The 22576-nt window shown below is 40.1% G+C and overlaps 1 protein-coding gene across 2 annotated transcripts in view; it reads right to left on the reverse strand.

The window, feature by feature from the left end:
• PDE11A (phosphodiesterase 11A) overlaps window positions 1–22576 on the reverse strand; it is a 412306-nt gene that overhangs the window by 162270 nt on the left and 227460 nt on the right. For both annotated transcript variants that reach the window (XM_030325285.1, XM_030325284.1), the window contains exon 7: window positions 1860–1935. In XM_030325285.1, coding sequence (XP_030181145.1) covers window positions 1860–1935 — 76 coding nt within the window. The remainder of the gene's footprint in view (window positions 1–1859; window positions 1936–22576) is intronic.

Raw genomic sequence — 22576 nt, forward strand, 5'->3', positions numbered from 1 at the left:
AAGAAGTTGGGAATTAGGACACCGTCAATCTTCAAAGCAAGGTTAGTTCTGCTTCTGCTACCAATGAGGTACATACAGTTCTAACAAACTTAATTTACGTACACTTCCTCTTTCCAAAGTTTATTTCCAGCACTGTGCCAGATGTCTCAAAACATACAGCTCTAACCAGAAAAACTGAACAATCTTGAAAAACATTCTCCTGTGTCCCCATTTAGTACAAACAAAAAAATAGCTATAATTCTAAAGCATGGTTGTGTTTTTTAAAATACCTAACTTCTCACTAGGGAGGTAAGTCATCACATGCTAGAAGACATATGTAATGAAACACAAATCTTTTAGCATGTAGTAGGCAAACTGCAGTCTTAGTTTTGAAAGCATAACTGATGTTTACTGTTACAAATGAAAGCTATGGGGCACCTGGGTGTCTTAGTGGTTAAGCGTCTGACTCTCGATTTTGGCTCAAATCATGATCTCTCCTGGTTCGTGAGTTCGAGCCCTGAGTTGGGCTCTGTGCTGTCAGCTCAGAGCCTGCCTGGGATTCTCTCTCTCCCACTCTTTCTGTCCCTTCCCCACTTGCCACCCCTCCTCAAAATAAATAAAAAATAAAAATAAAAGTTAAAAAGAAAGGAATGAAAGCTAGGATTAGATTTGAGATTGCCATTGGACACTAATCTTGGAATATTCTGTGTTCATTAATATATCAATATTTTTCTATAAATTAAGCAAATGGATGAAAAAATCTGTTATGGCTCAAGTCTTGACCATATTGACAGGATACTAAGTTCTTGATAAGCAGCAGTGTCTTTCAGTTTAACAGGCAATGTCAGGGGGAAGCGAAGAGAGGCAAATAGATACACTGGTACCTAGTCCCCTAGGAAAAAAAAAATCATGTTTTAATTGTGTTTCAATAATTTTAACTAATTCCTTCACTCTTTATGACTTCTCTAACCACTGACTTCTTCCTTAGGTTTGATACTTTCCTGACTGAGGTTTTGAGGGGAGGGAAAGAAGAACAGGAGGTAGAGAAAACTTAGAAGCTCCTTTGGACCACAGTTCCATATTCCGGGTCCAGTACAGCCTATTTTAGAATCATCCAAACAGAAAGATGCATGCTCAGTATATGTCTAATAATACATGTTTTGGGGGTGCCTGGGTGGCCCTGTCAGTTGAACATTTGACTTCGGCTCAGGTCATGATCTCGCCATAGATGAGTTTGAGCCCCGGGTCAGGCTCTGTGCTGACAGCTCAGATTCTGGAGCCTGCTTTAGATTCTGTGTCTTCCTCTCTCTCTGACCCTCCCCTGCTTGCATTCTGTCTCTCTCTCAAAAATAAATAAACATTAAAAAATAAAAAAAAAAAACATGTTCTTTTTCCTTTGCACGTACTCTGTGTGTAAAAGCATAGATGTAAACATAAAGATGTAATGGAAAGTCTGTATAGGAGTTAGGAGACCTGACTTTTAATCTCTACCCTGCTACCGACTCCCCCTGTGATTTTATTCTGGCCTTTGCATGATACCCCCACCTCAATTTCTACAAGGTAAGATAAGAAAGTCCTCTTAGTTGATTTCTGAGATCTCCTCCAACTTCAAAATTATTGGTCTTTGGTTAAAAGAATAAATATTTGTTCATTGTTCGGATTAATGTTGATTCACTAGGAGTCTGCACTTATGAGATTAAACAAAAGAATGAAACATAGGCTGACGAGTCCTGGACATAAAAGAGGGGAGCAGGTATCAATTCTTGGTCTTTTCAGTTAGACCAAGTGTAAAAGGGGCGAGCAGGTAAAAAAGATAAGGTGTATTTTAATGTAAATTTGTCTTTATAAAAGAAGTTTGAACTACTCAGGTAATGTCTTACCAATTATTTGGTGGTTGCTATTCCAAATAGGGACACAGAGAACAGATCTTATGTGAAAACCAGATATCTGGTCAGCCTAGGATATAAGAAAATAGTTAATTAAAATTAAGCAACATTTACCCATTTCTGACTTACAGCTTACCACTCTTCATAATAGACATTTTAAGATCACTTTTAAAAAGATACATTATAATCTATTTTTTAATGCATACACTCACCTGTCTCTTTTAATTTAAAACATCACTATGAACATCCTAAGGGGATCAAGTCCCTACCAAATATGAATCAACCAAATGACCCCATGTCAACACCACCTCCCCCAATCCCTGCAGCCACAGAGAACTGGGTGTAAAACTCTTGATCATGATCATACTACCAGACAAAAATTCTGGCAACTGTTTCTGCCCTGAGTATAAAGCATTTTAATTAAACCAGTGGTCAATGGGCACATCTGTTAGTAAAAGTGTTTTGAGCCTATAATGCTGCCATATGTATAATTAGTTTTAATACTCTATTTTAACATCACTAATTTACTATGTATAAAATAATATACAAAAAATTGAAGTTGCAAAAATATACAATAAATGTAGAGGTTCAGAGATCTTCTTTCTTCTAGAAGGCTGTCAGATGACATATTTAAAATATGAAGGTATAGTAACCAGGATCAACAAACATCATTCAGTAACAGCTCCATGTAATATTATAACTGATGGTCCACATCCGAACTGTTAGATAAGAGCTACTAAAGACTGACAGGGCATTGGTGAGTTCATATGACCTTGAGTTCTAGTAAGAAAGGTCATCCTGCCATCCCAGTACTATAGGAAAAACAATAAGATATCAAGGTTTTTGATCATGATTATTGGGGTAAAAAGGTACTGTAATATTTTAAAATATTCATTGTAGCACTTAAGAGCTACACATTTAAAACATTTGAAATTGGAAGTTAATTTACACACCTAAATTTTATGTTTGGATTGTTTTGGTTTTCCTCTGAGAAAATAATCTTCCAGATGCCTTCTATTCTTGATACCAATATGTAAGTTTCTTTTTTTATTTTTTTTTTATTTTTTATTTTTTTTTTCTGATTCTAGAGCCCAAAGTTTTTATTTTTTTTTTATTTTTTATTATTTTTTTTTATATATATGAAATTTATTGACAAATTGGTTTCCATACAACACCCAGTGCTCATCCCAAAAGGTGCCCTCCTCAATACCCATCACCCACCCTCCCCTCCCTCCCACCCCCCATCAACCCTCAGTTTGTTCTCAGTTTTTAAGAGTCTCTTATGCTTTGGCTCTCTCCCACTCTAACCTCTTTTTTTTTTTTTTTTTTCCTTCCCCTCCCCCATGGGTTCCTGTTAAGTTTCTCAGGATCCACATAAGAGTGAAACCATGTGGTATCTGTCTTTCTCTGTATGGCTTATTTCACTTAGCATTACACTCTCCAGTTCCATCCACGTTGCTACAAAAGGCCATATTTCATTTTTTCTCATTGCCACATAGTACTCCATTGTGTATATATACCACAATTTCTTTATCCATTCATCAGTTGATGGACATTTAGGCTCTTTCCATAATTTGGCTATTGTTGAGAGTGCTGCTATAAACATTGGGGTACAAGTGCCCCTATGCATCAGCACTCCTGTATCCCTTGGATAAATTCCTAGCAGTGCTATTGCTGGGTCATAGGGTAGGTCTATTTTTAATTTTCTGAGGAACCTCCACACTGCTTTCCAGAGCGGCTGCACCAATTTGCATTCCCACCAACAGTGCAAGAGGGTTCCCGTTTCTCCACATCCTCTCCAGCATCTATAGTCTCCTGATTTGTTCATTTTGGCCACTCTGACTGGCGTGAGGTGATACCTGAGTGTGGTTTTGATTTGTATTTCCCTGATAAGGAGCGATGCTGAACATCTTTTCATGTGCCTGTTGGCCATCTGGATGTCTTCTTTAAGAGAAGTGTCTATTCATGTTTTCTGCCCATTTCTTCACTGGGTTATTTGTTTTTCGGGTGTGGAGTTTGGTGAGCTCTTTATAGATTTTAGATACTAGCCCTTTGTCCGATATGTCATTTGCAAATATCTTTTCCCATTCCGTTGGTTGCCTTTTAGTTTTGTTGGTTGTTTCCTTTGCTGTGCAGAAGCTTTTTATCTTCATAAGGTCCCAGTAATTCACTTTTGCTTTTAATTCCCTTGCCTTTGGGGATGTGTCGAGGAAGAGATTGCTACGGCTGAGGTCAGAGAGGTCTTTTCCTGCTTTCTCCTCTAAGGTTTTGATGGTTTCCTGTCTCACATTTAGGTCCTTTATCCATTTTGAGTTTATTTTTGTAAATGGTGTGAGAAAGTGGTCTAGTTTCAACCTTCTGCATGTTGCTGTCCAGTTCTCCCAGCACCATTTGTTAAAGAGGCTGTCTTTTTTCCATTGGATGTTCTTTCCTGCTTTGTCAAAGATGAGTTGGCCGTACGTTTGTGGGTCTAGTTCTGGGGTTTCTATTCTATTCCATTGGTCTGTGTGTCTGTTTTTGTGCCAATACCATGCTGTCTTGATGATGACAGCTTTGTAGTAGAGGCTAAAGTCTGGGATTGTGATGCCTCCCGCTTTGGTCTTCTTCTTCAAAATTCCTTTGGCTATTCGGGGCCTTTTGTGGTTCCATATGAATTTTAGGATTGCTTGTTCTAATTTCGAGAAGAATGCTGGTGCAATTTTGATTGGGATTGCATTGAATGTGTAGATAGCTTTGGGTAGTATTGACATTTTGACAATATTTATTTTTCCAATCCATGAGCAGGGAATGTCTTTCCATTTCTTTAAGTCTTCTTCAATTACCTTCATAAGCTTTCTATAGTTTTCAGCATACAGATCCTTTACATCTTTGGTTAGATTTATTCCTAGGTATTTTATGCTTCTTGGTGCAATTGTGAATGGGATCATTTTCTTTATTTGTCTTTCTGTTGCTTCATTGTTAGTGTATAAGAATGCAACTGATTTCTGGACATTGATTTTGTATCCTGCAACTTTGCTGAATTCATGTATCAGTTCTAGCAGACTTTTGGTGGAGTCTATCGGATTTTCCATGTATAATATCATGTCATCTGCAAAAAGCGAAAGCTTGACTTCATCTTTGCCAATTTGGATGCCTTTGATTTCCTTTTGTTGTCTGATTGCTGATGCTAGAACTTCCAGCACTATGTTAAACAACAGCGGTGAGAGTGGGCATCCCTGTCGTGTTCCTGATCTCAGGGAAAAAGCTCTCAGTTTTTCCCCGTTGAGGATGATGTTAGCTGTGGGCTTTTCATAAATGGCTTTTATGATCTTTAAGTATGTTCCTTCTATCCCGACTTTCTCAAGGGTTTTTATTAAGAAAGGGTGCTGGATTTTGTCAAAGGCCTTTTCTGCATCGATTGACAGGATCATATGGTTCTTCTCTTTTTTTTTGTTAATGTGATGTATCCCGTTGATTGATTTGCGAATGTTGAACCAGCCCTGCATCCCAGGAATGAATCCCACTTGATCATGGTGAATAATTCTTTTTATATGCTGTTGAATTCGATTTGCTAGTATCTTATTGAGAATTTTGGCATCCATATTCATCAGGGATATTGGCCTGTAGTTCTCTTTTTTTACTGGGTCTCTGTCTGGTTTAGGAATCAAAGTAATACTGGCTTCATAGAATGAGTCTGGAAGTTTTCCTTCCCTTTCTATTTCTTGGAATAGCTTGAGAAGGATAGGTATTATCTCTGCTTTAAATGTCTGGTAGAACTCCCCTGGGAAGCCATCTGGTCCTGGACTCTTATTTGTTGGGAGATTTTTGATAACCGATTCAATTTCTTCGCTGGTTATGGGTCTGTTCAAGCTTTCTATTTCCTCCTGATTGAGTTTTGGAAGAGTGTGGGTGTTCAGGAATTTGTCCATTTCTTCCAGGTTGTCCAATTTGTTGGCATATAATTTTTCATAGTATTCCCTGATAATTGTTTGTATCTCTGAGGGATTGGTTGTAATCATTCCATTTTCATTCATGATTTTATCTATTTGGGTCATCTCCCTTTTCTTTTTGAGAAGCCTGGCTAGAGGTTTGTCAATTTTGTTTATTTTTTCAAAAAAACCAACTCTTGGTTTCGTTGATCTGCTCTACAGTTTTTTTAGATTCTATATTGTTTATTTCTGCTCTGATCTTTATTATTTCTCTTCTTCTGCTGGGTTTAGGCTGCCTTTGCTGTTCTGCTTCTAGTTCCTTTAGGTGTGCTGTTAGATTTTGTATTTGGGATTTTTCTTGTTTCTTGAGATAGGCCTGGATTGCAATGTATTTTCCTCTCAGGACTGCCTTCGCTGCGTCCCAAAGCGTTTGGATTGTTGTATTTTCATTTTCGTTTGTTTCCATATATTTTTTGATTTCTTCTCTAATTGCCTGGTTGACCCACTCATTCGTTAGTAGGGTGTTCTTTAACCTCCATGCTTTTGGAGGTTTTCCAGACTTTTTCCTGTGGTTGATTTCAAGCTTCATAGCATTGTGGTCTGAAAGTATGCATGGTATAATTTCAATTCTTGTAAACTTATGAAGGGCTGTTTTGTGACCCAGTATATGATCTATCTTGGAGAATGTTCCATGTGCACTCGAGAAGAAAGTGTATTCTGTTGCTTTGGGATGCAGAGTTCTAAATATATCTGTCAAGTCCATCTGATGTAATGTCTCATTCAGGGCCCTTGTTTCTTTATTGACCGTGTGTCTAGATGATCTATCCATTTCTGTAAGTGGGGTGTTAAAGTCCCCAGCAATTACCACATTCTTATCAATAAGGTTGCTTCTGTTTATGAGTAATTGTTTTATATATTTGGGGGCTCCGGTATTCGGCGCATAGACATTTATAATTGTTAGCTCTTCCTGATGGATAGACCCTGTAACTATTATATAATGTCCTTCTTCATCTCTTGTTACAGCCTTTAATTTAAAGTCTAGTTTGTCTGATATAAGTATGGCTACTCCAGCTTTCTTTTGGCTTCCAGTAGCATGATAAATAGTTCTCCATCTCCTCACTCTCAATCTAAAGGTGTCCTCAGGTCTAAAATGAGTCTCTTGTAGACAGCAAATAGATGGGTCTTGTTTTTTTATCCATTCTGATACCCTATGTCTTTTGGTTGGCGCATTTAATCCATTTACATTCAGTGTTATTATAGAAAGATACGGGTTTAGAGTCATTGTGATGTCTGTATGTTTTATGCTTGTAGTGATGTCTCTGGTACTTTGTCTCACAGGATCCCCCTTAGGATCTCTTGTAGGGCTGGTTTAGTGGTGACAAATTCCTTCAGTTTTTGTTTGTTTGGGAAGACCTTTATCTCTCCTTCTATTCTAAATGACAGACTTGCTGGATAAAGGATTCTCGGCTGCATATTTTTGCTGTCTAGCACCCTGAAAATCTCATGCCAATTCTTTCTGGCCTGCCAAGTTTCAAAAGAGAGATCAGTCACGAGTCTTATAGGTCTCCCTTTATATGTGAGGGCACGTTTACCCCTTGCTGCTTTCAGAATTTTCTCTTTATCCTTGTATTTTGCCAGTTTCACTATGATATGTCGTGCAGAAGATCGATTCAAGTTACGTCTGAAGGGAGTTCTCTGTGCCTCTTGGATTTCAATGCCTTTTTCCTTCCCCAGTTCAGGGAAGTTCTCAGCTATAATTTCTTCAAGTACCCCTTCAGCACCTTTCCCTCTCTCTTCCTCCTCTGGGATACCAATTATGCGTATATTATTTCTTTTTAGTGTATCACTTAGTTCTCTAATTTTCCCCTCATACTCCTGGATTTTTTTATCTCTCTTTTTCTCAGCTTCCTCTTTTTCCATAACTTTATCTTCTAGTTCACCTATTCTCTCCTCTGCCTCTTCCATCCGAGCCGTGGTGGTTTGCATTTTGTTTTGCATTTCCTTTAAAGCGTTTTTCAGCTCCTCGTGACTGTTCCTTAGTCCCTTGATCTCTGTAGCAAGAGATTCTCTGCTGTCCTGTATGCTGTTTTCCAGCCCAGCGATTAATTTTATGACTATTATTCTAAATTCACTTTCTGTTATATTATTTAAATCCTTTTTGATCAGCTCATTAGCTGTTGTTATTTCCTGGAGATTCTTCTGAGGGGAATTCTTCCGCTTGGTCATTTTGGATAGTCCCTGGTGTGGTGAGGACCTGCAGGGCACTTCCCCTGTGCTGTGGTGTATAACTGGAGTTGATGGGCGGGGACGCAGTCAGTCCTGATGTCTGCCCCCAGCCCACTGCTGGGGCCACAGTCAGACTGGTGTGTGCCTTCTCTTCCCCTCTCCTAGGGGCGGGATTCACTGTGGGGTGGCGTGGCCCGTCTGGGCTACTTGCACACTGCCAGGCTTGTGATGCTGGGGATCTGGCGTATTAGCTGGGGTGGGAAGGCAAGGTGCACGGCGGCAGGGGGGGGGGGCAGGCTTAGCTCGCTTCTCCTTAGGTGATCCACTTCAGGAGGGGCCCTGTGGCAGCCGGAGGGAGTCAGATCCGCTGCCGGAGGTTTGGCTCCGCAGAAGCACAGAGTTGGGTGTTTGCGCGGAGCGAGCAATTTCCCTGGCCGGAACCGGTTCCCTTTGGGATTTTGGCTGGGGGATGGGCGGGGGAGATGGCGCTGGCGAGCGCCTTTGTTCCCCCACCAAACTGAGCTCTGTCGTCCGGGGGCTCCGCAGCTCACCCTCCCTTTGTCCTCCAGCCTTCCCGCTTTCCGAGCAGAGCTGTTAACTTATGACCTCCCAGACGCTAAGTCGCGCTTGCTGTCGGAACACAGTCCGTCAGGCCCCTCCGCTTTTGCAAGCCGGACTCGGGGCTCTGCTTGGCTGGCGAGCCGCCCCTCCGCCCCGGCTCCCTCCCGCCAGTCCGTGGAGCGCGCACCGCCTCGCTGCCCTTCCTACCCTCTTCCGTGGGCCTCTCGTCTGCACTTGGGTCCGGTGACTCCGTTCTGCTAATCCTCTGGCGGTTTTCTGGGTTATTTAGGCAGGTGTAGGTGGAATCTAAGTGATCAGCAGGACGCGCGGTGAGCCCAGCGTCCTCCTACGCCGCCATCTTCGTAAGTTTCTTTTTTTTTTTAAAGTACTTTTTTTTTTGTTTTGTTTTGTTCAAGAAATCTTCCTCTGCTCCTGGACCATGAAGATATTCTCCTATTCTTTTCCTAGAATCTTTATAGTTTTACCTTTCACATTTAGATCTGCAATCAAACTGGAAATGATTCTCGAGAATAGTGTGAGCTAAGAGTCAAGATTCTTCCAGTATCTATTTATCTACCACCTCCTATGCACCAGATACATTGCTGGTGTGGATATAAAAATGAAGTTGAGGATATAAAAATGAAGTTAAACGTTGCTTGAGGAGCTCACAATGTAGAGTGAAGATAGAAATAGTTAAGATAAAATAAGTGTCCAAGTAACGAATGTTCGGAACACTATAGAAAAACCAGCAACTGACTCTGTTTAGAGAAATCAAGAGCAGCTTTAGATCCTTACAGGTGAGTCTTCAGTGACAGGGATGACAGTGACGATGATGAGCTAACATTTACTGGGTGTTTGCTTCATGTCCGGCACCCTATTCGGCACCTTCTCGTGCATTATCTCATTTACTTATTAAAACAACCTTACAGGTAGGTACTGTTAACATCCTCCCTTTCAGATAAGACTCTGATATCTGCCTTGAAACTGGAGAGACTGGTTCAAAGGAAATCAAACAATAACAAACACATCCATCAAAGTTACCCTCCAAAAGAAACAAAGTGGTTTTCCTCCTCTCCCTGAGGCTAAAAGTCTGAATTACAGCGATGCTAGTGAGCAGGAGGAGATTGAAGTCGATTTTCCAGGTCTAGGAGGTATAAGCTACAGACTTGGACTGGCCAGAGCAGCACTGGAATGTGTGGGTCTGTCTTGCTGACGGACACACAACTGTCGGGTGTCCTGAACCGGTGCTGAGAAGGAGGCACGATTGCTCTGCCAGCTCTGGGACCACCATGGCCCCACTCTAACCCTTCCTAGGAGATCTGAAGCAGCTGAGGAGAGAGGTCATGGTGCAAGAAGACAAGGAACATGCAGTGAGTGAAAGAAACCAGGACAGAGACAGCTTGAGAGGCTGGTGGGGAGAAAAACAAACCCTAGGCTGTTTGCCAGTAAAATAAGCAAGAATTCTGTTTACCAAAAATTATTGTAGTTCCCCAAAAGAAGTTTTTATTCTGGGGAGCTGAGAGTATGTGTTCTCCCATCCCTCCTGAGGATAGCATGGAAGTCTCTGGTTTGAGTAAGAGTGGCTGGAGTCCCTTGATGTGGGGAATACAGGAAGTTTGAGTGAGATGATCCTGAGTTCAAGTTATAATTGAGATGGCAGGGGAGAGGGCGGTTAGGGACTCATCCTGATGTCATCAGCCTCTGGTTCTAATTGATTGAGTAAAATCACCAGGGAAGAACTTGTTCAAGGAAGACACAAAAGGGCTGAAAACTGGGACATGATATTTTGGGCAGAAAGATGAACACAGGGTCAGTGACAGGGAGGAAAAAGAACTCCAAAACTCATACTCTTAACCTCCATGCTTTGTAGCATTTCTAACGTGTGAATACATTGCTACAATCTTTCTGGAAATAGATTTACTGATGTGTATCCAGAGTCCAAAATGTATAAATACCCTTGACCAATTCCTAGGTCTAGAAATTTATTCTATGGTAATTATCATAGCTATACACAAAAGTTTACATATAAATGTATAAATCATACCATTACCAATGATAGTGATATATTAGAAATAACCTGAATACTCAACTAGAGGGAGTAGGTTGAGTAAACCATAGCACATCTACACAGTGGAATATTATCCATCTAATTTAAATCATGCTATAGAAGAATGTTTGTTAATGTGGAAAATTTTAACATATTAAGTGACAAGAGTGTGGGTGTCTGTGGGTGTACAAACACTTACTATATACATTGGAAAATCCTGGAAAAATTATAACCAAAGTAGTCCTCTCTGAATTGTTTGCCTATGGGAGTTTTTGTTTCTTTACTTTAAAAATAATGTTTACTTTTTAGAACAGTTTCAAGTTCACAGCAAAACGAATGCAAGTACAGAGAGTTCCCATACATCTATTGCCCCCACACATGCACCTCAACATCTCTCAGGACCAACATCACTCACCAGAGTAGTACTTTTGTTACTACTGATGAAACCACACTGATACATCATTATCATCCCAAGTCCACAGTTTACATTAGGTTCACTCGTGATGCTGTACATTCTATGGGTTTTGACAACGGGGTCATGACATGTATCCACCATTAGAGTATCATACAGAGTAATTTCAGTGCCTCTCAAATCCTTTGTGCTCCACCTGTTCATTCCTCCATCCATGTTCAGATCTGGCAACTACTGATCTTCCCCCCACCCCAGCTTTACTGAGGTAGAACTGACAAATTTATAACATGCTTAATGTGTACATCATGATGATTTGATATATGTATACACTGTGAAAGTATTCTTTTTTTTTTAATTTTTTAAGTTTATTTATTTATTTTGAGAGAGACAGAGTCAGCACGAGTGGGGAAGGGGCTGTGGAGAGGGAAAGAGAGAATCCCAAGCAGGCTCTGTGCTGCCAGCACAGAGCCCGATGTGGGGCTCAAACCTACAAAGCTGCGAGATCATGACCTGAGCTGAAACCAAGAGTCAGACACTTAATTGACTGAGCCACCTAGGCGCCCCTGTCTTTGGGAGTTTTTAAATTACTGTTTGTGGGTGCCTGGGTGGCTCAGTTGGTTAAGCATCTGACTTCAGCTCAGGTCATGGTCTCACGGTTCGTGGGTTCGAGCCCCACATCGGGTTCTGTGCTAACAGCTCAGAGCCTGCAGCCTCCTTCAGATTCTGTGTCTCCCTCTCTCTCTGCCCCTCTCCTGCTTGTGCTCTGTTTCTCTGTCTCTCAAATAAATAAACATTAAAAACATTAAATAAATAAACAAACAAACAAATAAGTAAATAAATAAATTACTACTTGCGTTTCCTAAATTTTGGATAATGAATTACTTTCCCATTAGGGAACAAGTTATTTTCTAAATAGAACTAGAGTGGAACAATAGTGTCAAATTTTGCAGAATAGTCACACAGGATAAGCACCGAAAATGGGCTCTTGGATTTAGTAGCACAGAAGGATAACTGAAGGCAAATATAGTCAGGGCAAGAAGGGATGGGATGAGGATCAGAAGTCAATTGGTTAGTTCTGAAGGAGAGGAAGGCCACACTGAGAGTGTAGAGCTGCATTGATCCAACATTAGAGGCTTGCATGGGCTGAGCACAGAAGAGGAGAGGCAACAGAGGAAGTTGAAAATGTCTTTTTTTTTTTTAATGTTTATTTTTGTGTGAGAGACAGAGTGTATGTAGGGGAGGAGCAGAGAGAGAGAAGGGGGGGGGGAGACAAGGATCGGAAGTGAGCTCTGTGTGGACAGCAGCGAGCCCAATGCGGGGCTTGAACTCACAAACTGTGAAATCATGACCTGAGCCAAAGTCAGATGCTCAACTGACTGAGCCATTCAGGTGCCCTGAGAATGTCTTTAAATCGTTCTCACTGTGGCTGAGGGAAGGAAGTGAAGCTGGGACTAACTGGCTATGAAAATAAGGAAGAGAGAGCAGTAATGATCAGCATGCTTGAAGAGCCCAGCAAGATGGGAGAGAGGGAGGGGAATGGCAGAGTATGATGAGGGTGAAGTTTCCAAATTGAAGATCATTAGGGCAATCCCCCCACTTGTCTATCTGTAGCAATGCTGTTGTTTCTAGAAAGTTCAACTAATCCAGGTTGATTATATAACCATATGAAATGGCAAGGACTGGGAGCACATATTATCCCCTGCAGGGACTGCAGGAGAAGAGCACAAAATGTCTGAAGAATGAATACCAAACAAGGATGAAGAGGAATAAGAAAGTATGAAGGAAAGAATTATCTCTGTTCATCAAAGAATCCCAGGTCTCCAGATCATATCAGTCAATGGCGCTCAGAAATATTTACTGGCCTCTCAACCCCGACCAAGGCACTAGAACTCTCTGTCTCAATTTTGTCATCAATATTGATCTTGTGCACACCAAAATGTCAACATTGGCTATCTCCAGATTTTGGTATTGTAGCTGATTCTCATCTTTTTTCCTTTGTGCTTTTTCTTATTTTCCAAGTTGTTTTATAAGAATATGAGCATGAAAGGGTTTCAAAATTTGTACGGTGTCTTACAAATGTAAATATTACTAATACTGAGAGGAATACCTGCCCCCAAATATCCACCCCACTATTCTACAAGGTCCCCACTCCATCATTCTCAGTTTAAAACTCACATCATTAGAGTCCTAATTGTTAGACCATATGAGACTAAGCAGCCTTTCTAGAAGGTTACAATTAAAATAAACATACTATCTGGTAGTGCCTACTTCTTTCCAATTAAAGATCTGTATACCTAAAAATTTTGTCTAGTCTGTGTCCTGATTTGGTTTTTCCAGTTGACGGATCTACTCAGAGCCATCAAAACACACTTGTTACATTTTCCAGCCTCTCAAAGGTGGTCAAAGGAAATGTTAAATGAATCGGTGATAATGTAACACTATTCTTTAATATTCAAAATGTTTCCTTTCCCTATAAGGATATGTACAATTTAAGCTATAATCTAAAGCAATACTTTATCCCTCAAATGTCAATCTACCAGTGAGAAATTCTGGTATTAGGACAAGCTGAGGGAGACGTTCTGAAGTCAGTCCCTTCATTTCCCCGAAACTAAGTAGAGAGGCAGTTTCTTTTTGTCTACCTTACCTACACATAGGATCAGTCCTAATGGCTTCTAGAACATACCTACAAATGATTCCTTAAATTTCTGACAAAAGTACTCCTAAAGAAATAACTGACCTTTGGGCTTAGAACTGAGGCATTGTCTTCATCACCTATGTAGCAAAGTCTGTTGTACTCTTACAACCATGGGACCCCTATACTGGTCTTCATTCAGCAAAGCTACCCCATTCTATACCTTAATTCAAGTTTTAGTAATCCTCCTGACCTTTTTGCCTTCCTGGTCATCTGGAATTCTTATATCCCACCATCCAATCTTCCCTAGCAAACCCTACTCCCGGGAAAGGATCTCGAACTGGCTTACACTGAGTATCAGCACTTGAGAGATTATTGGTAGCAAATGCATTTCAGCAGATCCACAGAGCTCTATCTCTTAATGGTTTCAAGTTTGCACATTTCCCTTTGTCAGGAGCAGCAGAGCTGATAGACCATAAGGCGTTATAGAGAATAGACAATGAACTGTCCTCCTGGGCTAGCACTCAGCATTTCAGATTGTGGGGGTGCTTTGCTATGAAGATCTGACAGGCAAAATGGGCTTTAATGCTTTAAGTCAAAGGATCTTAGAGCCCAGAGTCCCATTATCCTTAAGTGCTACATGACGAGGGCAAGAACTATTGAGTTGTCTTCAACAGGCTTTGATAAAAAAAACAAAACAAAACAAAACAAAACAAAACAAAACAAAACAAAACAAAGAAAGAACCTCATGTGGGAAAACTCATGGGATTGAAACGTGACGGACTTAGGGCCATGACACCTTAGATTTAACTGTGTAACTGGGCATGAGCCACCATGGTAGAGGAGATCTGGGTGCTGATGGGTTTCCTACTGTTCTTAAATTTGTAACAAATACATTTGCCACCAAATCATCCACGCAGAAGGCGTGTCCTACATTGTAGTTATTTTCTGCCATCTCCCCCATGCCAAACCTTTTCTATTCAGATGTTGGGTCCAATTGTTCATTCCTGCTGCAGGCAGAGGACAAACTTTGCATGTAATGGCTCTGAAAATTCTCCCCATAACAATAGAAATGGGAGGAAATACTAAATTAAGCAATAGAATATTATATCTTATAATGACTAAATAACGGCTTGTTGTGCATTAGTGTATTTGTTTTAGGGTATTCTTTTGAATCTAGTATGAAAAGAAGGGCAGAAAGCTTCGCAGATAATGCACTAGAGTGCAACTAATTATTGGAGGATGAATTCATAAGCACAATGCCAGCTAAAAGCAAGACCAGAATAACTGTTTCAGGGTATTTGTAAATAGAGTATGCACTCTAAGAAGCCACCTGATACAACAGCAGGTGATCTGAAAACGCACTTTATGTACATGCTGTTGGCACAGTCTCAAACGAGTATCTTAGGATAAAATCCAAGCAACACTCCATGCTGACCAGGGCAATAGAAAATAATCCATCTAAATTCCCCAAAGATACAGTAAGACAAGTTAATTTACTTAGATCTTACATTATTTCAATTCTGGTTTTGAGTAATAGTGTATAGTTTTTAGAGGGCTCACAATAGCCTGGAAAAATATAATTTCACATCAGATATAAAGGGTCTAAAATTTTAAAATATCTCTATAATTTTGCCTGATTACAAAAACAATACAAACCCTTGGGAAATTTTTAAGTAAAAATAAAATCAAAAGCTCTAATCTTTCCATCTCTATCATGGCAACTATTGACAGTTTAGTATAAGTTCTTGCTGATCTTTTCCTACAAATATACAACATGCTTATGCATCAATTTATGATATATTCAATAACATATCATATATTCATAAATAAAATAGAATGTTCAACAACACAACAATAATGACTATTTTTTTTACTTCTTGTGTGTCTATTTATTTATTTATTTTAATATGAAATTTATTGTCAAATTCATTTCCATACAACACCCAGTGCTCATCCCAACAGGTGCCCTCCTCAATGCCCATCACCCACTTTCCCCTGAAGTACTAAACATTGTTCCAGTTGTTGGGGAGATATCAGTGAACAAAACCAACAAAATTCTCACCTTCATTGTGGTTACATTCTAGTGAGAGAAGACAGATGGCAAACAATACAAAAAAATACAGAAATAGATTACATGTTAGGAGGTGTTAGGAATTACAGAGAAAACATAGAGCAGGATGAAGGGGACTTAATATCAAGGCTGCCAGGCTTTACTAACAGGTAACATTTGAAAGATGATTTTAAAGAAGTGAGGATGGGAGCACGCAGATACTGGGGGAAGAGAATTTCAGATGAGGGAATAGCCAGTGCAAAGGCCCTGAGATAGGTGTGTGAGTAGCATGTTCTAGAAATAACAAAAAGACCAGTATGGCTGGAGAAGCAGGAGTAAGGGCTGAGGCTAGATAAGAGGTGCTAGATTGTGTAAGGGCATTGTAAACATCTGAAAGAATTCTGAGTTTGGCTTTTACTCTAGTGGCATAAGGAGACTTTGAAGAGTTTGTGAGCAGACTTTTGATACGCTATGATTTGAAATTTAAAAGCATCTGGTTATCTGGCTATTGTAATGAGAACAGAGTGCAAAGGAGAAGAGTGGAAGCAGAGATTAAGAGGCTATGGCCATGAAACAGTCCAGAGATGAGGGTGGCTTGGACCTGGGAAGTAGCAGTTGAGAAGTGGTCAGATTCTGGATAAATTTTGCAAATAGAGCCAATTGGACTTCCTGATGAGTTACATGTGCCAAATGAGAGAATCATGCCTATAAAATTTTTGTCGTAAGCGTCAGGAAGGATTGAGTTGCCTTAATAGAGACAGGGAAACAGAGAGAGGAGTAGACTTGGAAGAAAAAAGGTTGTGGGCTCTGTTTTGGACATGTTAGGTTTGAGGGGTCTGATTGAAAAATATGTGTATATATGTGTATGTATATATGCACATATATCATTCTATACATTATTCTATACACACTTCATGGTTTTTTTTTTTTTTACTTGTGGACATTTTTCCATATCAGGACATAGGGAAGATCTTATGGGATAGAGAGATTTTGTGTGGGTGCAATTTTCATCATTATTATAGTGTGGTAGGCAGAATGCTAAAGATGACCTCTAAGATTCTCACCTGCCACCTTCCACTTTGTACATATCTGGCATAATCCTCTCCACTTGAGTGTGAGCAGGACTTGTAAATATGACAGGATAATCACTTCCTTGATTAGGCTATGTTATGTGGCAGAGGTGATAGGACAGCCACTCTTGTGATTATGTAAGTCACCCCTGACATTATGTAAGCCTCTGTCACAGACAACTGGAGTGAGATTCTCCTGTTGGCTTTGAGCAGGTGAGCCGCCATGTTGTGAGAGGGCCATATGACTAGTACCTAAGAGCAACCTCCAGGAGCTGAGAGAGACTTTTTACCAGCAGCCAGTAAGAAAATGGAAACCTCAGTCTGCAACTGCAAGGAACTCAATTTTACCAACAACCTGAATAAGCTCTGAAAAGTGTCAAAGTACAAACGAGAATGTCACCTGACTAACACCTTATTTTTAGCCTGTGAGACCCTGAAGCAGAGAACCCAGCTATGTCACGCCCAGATTTCTCACCTACAGAAGCTGTGAGATAATAAGTAGGCGTTTGTTTTAAGCTGCTGAATTTGTGCTGACTTGTTATGTGGCAATAGAACATTAATATACATGGTATTCTGTCCAATATCTTTAGGAGCCAAGCATGGGTACTGCCTCGCAAGGAGAAAATGACTGGGAAAACTACAAAGCCCACCTACATGATAACCCATGAACATGAGTGTTTCTTCAGGCACTATAAATAAATATAATTAGGTATATATACATATTGGTCTTCCATTCTTTTCATGGAGGATGTAACAGAGTCTCGTAACAGGATAAACATATCACAATCTTCATAAGGTGGCAGAATTTAAAGCTCAGAAATTTAGTTCTGGCTCTGTGAGTATCTTATATAACCATTCTGTCATAAATTTCCACCCATAAACCAAAGAGTCTGGCCTTACAATCATGCATGCTATCAAGCACAGCAGGCGCTACTCCTAAGAGTCAACTCAAACAGGCAGACAGAAGGCAAATAATCACTGTGGCTTGCCCTCTAAGTTGCTCTGTTTCCCACAAGGAGGGAACTCCATTAAATATTTAATACAATCACAAAGAGAACACCCAGCAGGTGGACAACCATGATTATTTGCCCCATCGCCTTCACAGCAAGCTCCTGCGGCACCTGGGATGGGCTTTATATCACATTAAAGATCCCTTTGTAGTTTCTATTAAAAGGAAGACCAACAGTTTCGAAACTGAGGTTTCAAAATAAAGATCATTCTCTTGCTGTCTACCTTTGGGCAGAGTTTGTGAGGACTTCCCAGAAGTTATTATAAGGCATGAAAGACACCAAGATTGGAAATCTAGTTTCCACTTTAGCTGTACAGCTAAGGCAAAGCTTGGTAGAATAAATTCTCTTATTAACAGGCAATAGCCACTGGCATCATGAATCTCCAAACTGACAAGCTTCCCATGTTAGTCTAAATTGGAGAAGAAACTACCAAATGCACACAAGAGGACGTGCTGCGGTTGGCACCCAGTTAGAGATCTGAAGAATCCACAAGATGGTTCCCGGGGAGAGTCATTCATCAGTGCTCTGGACAGTTTCATTCAGGGAGTAGGGAACACTTCCCTAGCCAGTGTCAATGATCAGGAGCATCCATTTGGGCTTAACATGAACAAAAACTAAACTTCTATTGTATTATGCCATGGAGATTTTGGAGTTTATCTATTGCCTTAACTGATACAGTGGTTTGAACATAGGCAACAGGGCTATGTTTGAAATATACCAGTGTAATTGGCTTTTTAGCTATGTGTTTTAAAGATTGGTGGGTCGTTGGGGATTGGACTGTGTGGGGAGCCCCTGAAATTTGATCATCCTTAATGTGCCTTGCAAATCTGGCCTCAGGATGTCTGGCCATTCTTTTGAAGAGCCGTCTTCATATTGCTGGCTCATTTAGGGGAAGAGATGATGACCATCTCCCAAGAGGCATCTCACAAGACATGCATCTAGCCATCACCACTTTGTAACTAATGCCTATTATTGTTCCTCCTCTGAGAAGACAAGAAAAGACCTGGCTGTCTTGAAGACCTACAGGTTGTCAGATTAGTGCCACCATCTCTTCTTCACAGTCAACAAACAATCACCCTTAACTCTCCTCTTTGGCTACAGACTTTCATCTTCCTTCCCCACTGTGCCTCCAGATGAAGAGGATTGAAGTTGGCTTGTCTTTATTCAAGGTCTGCTGGTCTGCAGCTCTGTGTAAAGGCACCCTCATTTAGAGAAAAAGACCTGCTACTAGCACCCCACCCCCACCTCCAAATAAGAAACGAGTCCTTAATCACATGAGTATCTTCACTGACATTACAAAATATTGATATAGAATTTTGCATGTTACAATATATACTCAAGTAGTATGCCCAAGATGGCTCAGCTGGTGAGGGGAGCTTACAGGACAAAAAGTTAAGTCTGCTGGCCAACATTCATGTACCTCTGTGGATAGAAGAAAGATGGAGTGGTGATTCCATTGCCCAGGCAGCCCCTTACCAGCTTAGGGAATTGCAGTTCCTGTCGGTTTTGTGCCCTGCCTTGAGGAAGGTGTGTGGCCTTAGGTAAGTCACTTTAGCCCTCTGAGTCTGCTTCCTCAAGTGTAAATTAAAGAAACCTCAAATATTCCTATTAACTGAAAGCTGACACATCTACAGTATGAAACCTCAGGATAAGACCAATCCAATTTTCAGTGTTCTGTCCCAGGACATTATATTGTCTGATGAATTGGGTCCTTCTTCATGTTCAGTGAAGAGATTTCAGGTTGCCAGAATTAGCCACTGAGCCACTGAGAACTTTAGGATAGATAAATGTGTTTCTGGCAAATTTAAGTTCATTATATAGACTTATGTTGAGAAAATATGTAGGAAAAATAGGAAATGCTTTGAAAAAGATTATCCATGCTACCTCTCTGCAAAGTATCATTCTTGTTAACCAGCTTCAAACTACTCAGGGAAGTCAGTGAATATAGAGAACCAAAAAGCAAGCACTTTTTCCAGTGAAGAAAACTCTGGGAGATGCTCCCTTAATCCTGGCTTAAAAAAATCATTTCCTTATATCCTATCAGTGATAAGTAACTACTCAATTATGATTACTGGTAAAAATTATGGATCCACATGCTAGCAGACCAAGAAGAGAGGACTCAAACCTTTGCAGGAAGACAATGCAATTCTAAAAGTTACCCTCTACCTCTTTGATGATTACAGAATTACTGTTAGTGCAAGAATGAAGCATATTCATTTAGTCATGGTAATTTTTTATCTTGAGGAAAATACTTAAAACATTAATAAAAAATATTTATCTGAAATGGTTGTCTTTATCTTATGATCTACACCATCTTACATCAGGCTTCATGGGGAGAAGGTTGGGGCCTCTTAGCCTCTTGGCACTGTGGCTCCGTCTGGAGTCTCATTCATTATTAACATAAACAGTTGACACCTGTCACTGAGGCAAAATATACTTGAGAAAGGAGGAAGCCTAAGCAGATAAATAATGTTGCTTTTCTTGGTATGATACATAACACATGCATACACACATGTGCCTACATACACACACACACACAGAACACAACATACACACAAATTTGTAGGACATATCTACTAAATGCCTCTCTCTCTCTTACCTCCAACTGCATTAATTCCTTTCTATCTTTTTCCTTAGCATGAGAAGGGAAACATAACTTTAAATTCCAGTACCATACAAAGAGACCATATAAATATCATATATAATGCATCTCCAGATTTGCATTTGAAATTTGGTTATTAGGTGTGTGACAGACTGAAAGCATTTTAGGTGTAAGGACAAGAAATAATGATGGTCTAAGTACATGCTTTATTTTATCAGAGGGAAGAATGTGATTTTACTAAATAGTCACTGCTTAACCTACCACAGTTTACTGCCTTCAGATATCATTGCTTCTAACTACTGGATAAAAGCATGATATTTTTGGGGCGCCTGGGTGGCTCAGTCAGTTGAGCCTCCGACTTCGGCTCATGATCTTACAGTCTGTGAGTTCGAGCCCCGGGTCAGGCTCTGTGGGACAGCTCAGAGCCTGGAGCCTGCTTTGGATTCTGTGTCTCCCTCTCTCTCTGACCCTCCCCCGTTCATGCTCTGTCTCTCTCTGTCTCAAAAATAAATAAACATTAAAACATTTTTTTTAAAAAGCATGATATTTTTTTATGCCAAATCTCACAGAACTAACTGTTGCATTTTGGCTCAAGAGTCCACCTTGTTCTTTTTATAGATCAGTGGAGTAGGCTGCCTTATTGGAATGGACTATAAGCACAGAGAAAAATGTAAAATGGCTGTATCACTAATCAGGAAGAGTTCTGGTAAGAGTCTGACTGTAGACATAAGAATATGGTCTATCCAAGATCACTATATTATATAAGCAAGAAATTTTCTTGACATAGTAAATGTGCTTGCTACATGTGCTGTTTTTGTAAGAAAAAAAAAAGGGCAAGGGCACCTCTGTGGCTCAGTTGGTGAAGTATCCAACTTCGGATCAGGTCATGATCTCATGGTCTGTGGGTTCGAGCCCTGTGTGGGGCTCTGTGCTGACATTTGGAGCCTGGAGCCTGTTTCAGAGTCTGTGTCTCCCTCTCTCTCTGACCCTCCCCTGTTCATACTCTCTCTCTCTCTCTCTCAAAAATAAATAAACATTAAAAAAAAAAAAGAGCAATGATTGGACAAGAATTTTTCCTTCCCTGATAGAGGTGAAGATAGCCTATGACCCAGCATGTCATTCTCAAGATATAGACACTACAAAAACTCCTGTATATGTGCACTAGAGACATGTACGAGAATGTCCCTGGCAGTTACGTATGTAAAAGCAAAACACGGAACCCAAATGTCCATCAACACTATAGTGGATAAAGTGAGGTTTATTCATACAGTGGAATACTTGGCAGCAGTGAAACTAAATGAATGAATTACAAACTCCTATGACTCAGGAACATACGTTGAATGAAAAAACAAGCCACAGAAGAATACATACAATATAATTTAATTTCTATAAATTTCAGAGAAACACAAGACATAATGACATATTTGGCATGGAGTCAAACATATGCAATGAACCTACACAGAAAAGCAAAAGAGTGTTAAATTCAAATTAGGACAGTGGTTACCTCAGCAGGGAAAGTAAAGGAGAAAGTACTAGAGAAGATCAGTACAAGGATTCAAAAGTAATCATCCTGTTCTTTTCTTAAACTGGGTAGTGGGTGTTCACTGCATCATGTTTTGTTATACCTTAACATACGGCTAATGAACCAGCTTTCTAAAATGGTGTAAAAAAAATAAAATGGTGTAATTTTTTGATTCCTTTTGCTTCCTCAGAATTTGACTTCACGGTTCAAAGCTAAGAGCAGAATAACATAAATCCATACCAAATTTAGTACTATGATTTGGGGTAGGAACCAACCCATCACCCCTTGACATCTAATCTCACATGATGGCTTGGTAACAAAGGATTGGTAATGAATGATTTTTCTGCATAGCAAGGCTTGTAGTTTGTTCAACTATTACTGATGTCAATAAGAGGATACTGAGAGCATTCCTTCATAAAATTGTGTTTAGACATCTGTTCTTCAGTATTTTCTCTCTAAAAGCAAGGAAGAAAGAAACATGGCCAAAGGCAAAACTTCATCGAATTAGTCCTAGCCCAATCATAATGCTAAAGTGTACAAATATTGAGCTCTATCAATCATTTCTGCTCTGCTAATCACAGAACCAAGGTGGTGTTATTCTCCCTCAAAGGAGGACAACTAAAGGAGCTTTGGGCTGTGTACTTCCCCGAGGAAGGTAACTCAAAGCT

Source organism: Lynx canadensis, chromosome C1 (assembly GCF_007474595.2).
Source record: "Lynx canadensis isolate LIC74 chromosome C1, mLynCan4.pri.v2, whole genome shotgun sequence".
NCBI classification, from domain to species: Eukaryota; Metazoa; Chordata; class Mammalia; order Carnivora; family Felidae; genus Lynx; species Lynx canadensis.